This window comes from Panicum virgatum, chromosome 3N (genome assembly GCF_016808335.1).
Source record: "Panicum virgatum strain AP13 chromosome 3N, P.virgatum_v5, whole genome shotgun sequence".
NCBI lineage: Eukaryota > Viridiplantae > Streptophyta > Magnoliopsida > Poales > Poaceae > Panicum > Panicum virgatum.
Genome location: NC_053147.1, coordinates 33851763 through 33856553, shown reverse-complemented (window position 1 = coordinate 33856553; position 4791 = coordinate 33851763). Strand labels below are relative to the sequence as shown.

At 58.0% G+C, this 4791-nt stretch overlaps 1 protein-coding gene across 1 annotated transcript; it reads right to left on the bottom strand.

Annotated features, from left to right (window-relative positions):
• Nucleotides 1–2564: 2564 nt before the first annotated feature.
• LOC120667758 lies at nt 2565–2870 on the bottom strand. The gene has a single exon (XM_039947765.1). It carries the CDS (start codon nt 2868–2870, stop codon nt 2565–2567), a length of 306 nt encoding a protein of 101 aa, XP_039803699.1.
• Between the last annotated feature and the right edge of the window lie 1921 nt (nt 2871–4791).

Sequence of the window (4791 nt, the reverse complement as noted above, 5' to 3'; positions counted from 1 at the left end):
TGCTCAGACTTGATCTTGCTGATGGGTCGAGCCTCGATCCACTTGGAGAACTTGTCGATTGCCACCAACAAGTGGGTGAAGCCCCCGGGCGCCTTCTGCAAGGGCCCAACGAGGTCCAGTCCCCACACGGCGAAAGGCCATGTAATGGGGATGGTTTGCAGAGCATGAGCCGGGAGGTGCGTCTTCCGGGTGTAGAACTGGCAGCCCTCACAGGTCCGCACGATGTCCGTGGCGTCGGCGACTGCCGTGGGCCAGCAGAATCCTTGTCGAAACGCATTGCCGACGAGAGTGCGCGGCGCAGTGTGGTGACCGCAAATCCCGGCGTGGATGTCCCGGATCAGCTCCTTGCCCTCGGGGATGGGGATGCAACGTTGCAGAATGCTCGAGGGACTGCATTTGTACAGCTCGTCGTTGATCAAGACAAAGGACTTGCCCCGCCTGGCGATGCGCCACGGCTGAGCGCGATCCGAGGCTAGGATCCCTCAGATCATCCAGTCGAGGTACTGGGCGTGCTAGTTGCATGGAGGTGGGGCCTCATCAATCTCCATTTCTTCAGCCTCATCTGCCGAGGAGATCTCAGCTTCAGTGTCCATGGCCTCGGACTCCTCCGCCGAGGGGTCTTTGGCCGATGGCTCGACGGTCGCAGCCCCCAAGGGTTCGGGTGCTGCTCCGATGGCTTCCGTAGGGTTCTTGAAGTCGACGGATGACTTGGTGAGGTCGGGGGCGAAGATGTTCGGGGGAATAGTGGTCCGCCCAGACGAGATTTTGGCCAGTTCGTCCGCTTCCTCATTGTACTTGCGCGCGATGTGGTTGAGCTCGAGCCCGTCGAACTTGTCTTTGAGGCGACGCACTGCATTGCATTATGCCTCCATATTCTCATTGTGGCAGCTGGCCTCCTTCATCACTTGATCGGTGATGAGTTGAGAGTCTCTCCGGACGTCGAGGCGCTTGATGCCTAGCTCGATGGTGATGCGGAGGTCGCTGAGGAGGGCCTTGTACTCCGCCATGTTGTTGGATGCCGGGAAGTGCAAGCATACCACAAAATGCATGTGCTCTCCGAGGGGTGAGACGAAAAGCAGGCCCACGCCTGCGCCGGTCTTCATCACGAACCCGTCGAAGTACATGAGCCAGCATTCTGCTTGAATCTGAGGTGGGGACAGCTGAGTGTCGGTCCACTCGGCAATGAAGTCTGCCAGGATCTGAGATTTGACCGCCTTGCGAGGTGGATAGGTGAGGGCCTCTCCCATCAGCTCCACTGACTATTTGGCTATCCTACCCGTGACCTCCCGGTTGTGGACTATCTCCCCGAGGAGGAAAGACGAGACCACGGTGACGGGGTGAGCCTCGAAGTAGTGGTATAGCTTGCGCCGAGCCAGGATCACTGCGTAAAGCAGCTTCTGGATTTGCGGATACCGCGTCTTGGTTTCAGACGGCACTTCACTGATGAAGTACACCGGCCTCTGGACGGACAAAGCATGTCCCTCCTCTTGTCATTCCACAATGATGGCCGCACTGACGACCTGGGTCATGGCTGCCACGTATAGGTAGAGGGGCTCGCCGTCCATTGGCGGTGTTAAAATTGGAGCGCTGGTGAGCAATGCCTTGAGTTTGTCGAGGGCCTCCTGGGCCTCGGGGGTCCATGAAAAGCGTTCGGATTTCCTCAAGAGCCGATACAGAGGCAAGCCTTTCTCACCAAGGCGTGAGATGAAGCGACTGAGGGCTGCTAAGCAACCCATGACCTTCTGTACCCCCTTTAGGTCTCGGATCGGTCCCATCCGAGTGATGGCCGAGACTTTTTTAGGGTTGGGCTCAATGCCTCATTGGGAGACAACGAAACCCAAGAGCATTCCTCGAGGGACTCCGAACACGCACTTCTCGGGGCTGAGTTTTACCCCTTTGGCCCTAAGGTAATCAAACGCGATCCTGAGATCGGCTACCAGGTCATCCGCCTTCCTGGATTTCACGACAATATCGTCGACATATGCCTCTACGGTTCGCCCGATGTGATCCTTAAACACACGGAGCATACATCACTGGTATGTAGCTCCGGCGTTCCTAAGACCAAAGGGCATCGTAACATAGCAGTACATGCCGAAAGGGGTGATAAAAGAAGTCGCGAGCTGGTCGGACTCTTTCATCTTGATTTGGTGGTAACCGGAATATGCATCAAGAAAGGATAAAAGTTCGCATCCCGCAGTTAAATCAACTATTTGATCAATACGTGGCAAAGGAAAAGGAACCTTAGGACAAGCTTTATTTTAGCCAGTATAATCTACACACATCCTCCATTTCCCACTCTTTTTCTTAACTAGTACAGGATTAGCTAGCCACTTGGGATGGAATACCTTCTTGATGAATCCGGCCTCCAAAAGCTTTTGCACCTCCTCGCCGATCGCCCATCGCTTGAGCTCGTCGAAGCACCGCAGGCGTTGCTTGACCGGCTTGGAGTTTGGTAGGATATCAAGGGAGTGCTCGGCGACCTCCCTCGGTATGCCAGGCATGTCCGAGGGGCTCCACGCGAAGATGTCGGCATTGGCGCGGAGGAAGTCGACGAGAACCACTTCCTATTTGCTGTCGAGGGTAGCGCTGATCTTCAGCGCCTTGCCGTCGGGGGTGTTCGGGTTGAGGGGGATGTCCTTGGCACCCTCGGCAGCCTCGAAGCTACCCGCGTGTCGCTGCTTGGAGTCCATGGCCTCGTTGGCCATCCTCTGCAGGTCTGCGGCGAGGGCCTCTTCCACAGCCAAAGCCTCGGCGTGCTCGACACACTCGATGTCGCACTCGTAGGTGTGCTCGAACGAGGAGCCGACGGTGATGACACCCTTCAGGCCCGGCATCTTCAACTTGAGGTAGGTGTAGTTGGGGATCGCCATGAACTTGGCGTAGCATGGCCGCCCATGTATGGCGTGGTACGCTCACCGAAACCCCACCACCTCGAAGGTGAGTACTTCCTTGCGGAAGTTGGCCGCCGTGCCGAAGCAGACGGGCAGGTCGATTTGGCCGAGTGGTTGGACTCGCTTCCCCGGCGCAACTCTGTGGAACGGCGACTTGCTGGGGCGGAGCTTGTCCAAGCCGATCCCCATGAGTTCCAACATGTGGGCGTGCATGATGTTGAGGCTGCTGCCTCCGTCCATGAGCACCTTGGAGAAATGAGTGTTGCCGATGATGAGATCCATGATGAGTGGATACTGTCCCGGGTTCGGGATGTAGTCGGGGTGGTCCTCGCGGCTGAAGGAGATGGTGTCCTCCGACCAGTCGAGGTAGGATTGCGTGGCCGTGGTGACGGAGAAGACTTCTCGGCGCTCGCGCTTGTGTTGTCGAGAGGTCATGTTTGCCGTGGGCCCTCCGAAGATGAAGAAGACGTTCTCCACCGAGGGGAACTTGCCGTCGCCACCCTTGTCGTCCGCATCCTTCTTCTTGTCCTCGTCGCGGTGCGCGACGCGGTTTTAGTATTTGCAGAGCATCTTGCACTGCTCGAGGGTATGGTTGACCGAGCCCTTGTGATAAGGGCACGACTTCTTGAGCATGTTGTCGAATAGGCCGCTACCGCCCCGAGGGGGGCCTCGGGGGCCCTTGCGATCTGGGGAAGTGATGAAGGCCTCGTCGGAGTCCTCCCCTTGCCCCTGACCGCGCTGGTTCTGCGGGACCTGCTTCTTTTCCTTCTTCCCCCGCTTCTGCTTCTTTGCGGGGGTCTTGGTTTTGCTGTTGCTGCCCTCTGTGGGCGCTCTTTGCGCTTGGCTGTCTTGGCATCGAAGATGGCACCAACTGCTTCATCGCCGGAGGTGAAGTTGGTGGCGACATCAAATAGCACGTTTGCGCTGGAGGTATGGCTTCGCGCGAGCTCGTGCACCAGATTCCTGCACGTTGTGCCTTGGAGGAAGGCATTGATGATCTCGACATCGGTGACGCTGGGGAGTTTGTTGCACTGCTTGGAGAAGCGTCGAATGTAGTCGCGCAGGGATTCGTTGGGCTTCTATTGGCACCCTCAGAGATCCCAGGAATACCCAGGGCGCATGTAAGTGCCCTGGAAGTTGCCCATGAAGATCTTGACCAGGTCGCCCCAGTCATGGATCTAGTTCACGGGGAGGTGCTCGAGCCACGTCCGCGTAGAGTCTGTAAGGTGCAGAGGAAGGTTGCGGATGATCACGGCGTCGTCCATCGCGTTGCCTAGTTGGCATGCCAGGCGGCAGTCGTTGAGCCAGAGCGCGGGGTCTATTTCTCCCGTGTACTTGACAAGGGTGGTGAGCTGACGAAAGCGCAGGGGAAAGAGAGTAGTGCGGATCTCCCGGCTGAACACATGGGTACCAGGAGGCTCCGGTGATTCACCCCTGTCGTACTCGGGGTCGATCCGCCCACCACGTCGAGGGTTGTACTTCTTCCCATTGATGATGTTGCGGGCGTCGCCATCGTCGGCCTACCCATGCGTGTCTTGGAGGCGTTCCTTCGCAGGAGGCTTCTTGATGCGGTCATGCACCGAGGGTGCCTTCGCATCGTCCACCGCGGCAGCCTTGCCCCGTCCTCCCGGTGGAGTGCGCACCGAGGCCTTGTGGTCCTGCTAGGCAGTCCCACCAGCCTTTGCCGAAGCTACTGAGCGCATACGAGACGCGGAGCTCTCAGCATGCTGCACTGCAACCTGCTCGATGAGCATCCATGCCTCGTCGCACAGATTGCGGCCTACGGGCTAGAGGGTTCGGTCATTGCTTGAAGCAGGTAGGCCGCGGTGACGAGTTTCTGGCTGGCCCTTTTCAGGTCCAGCGGGTTGTCGACGTTGTCATCGGCTAGGATCCGCTCCTG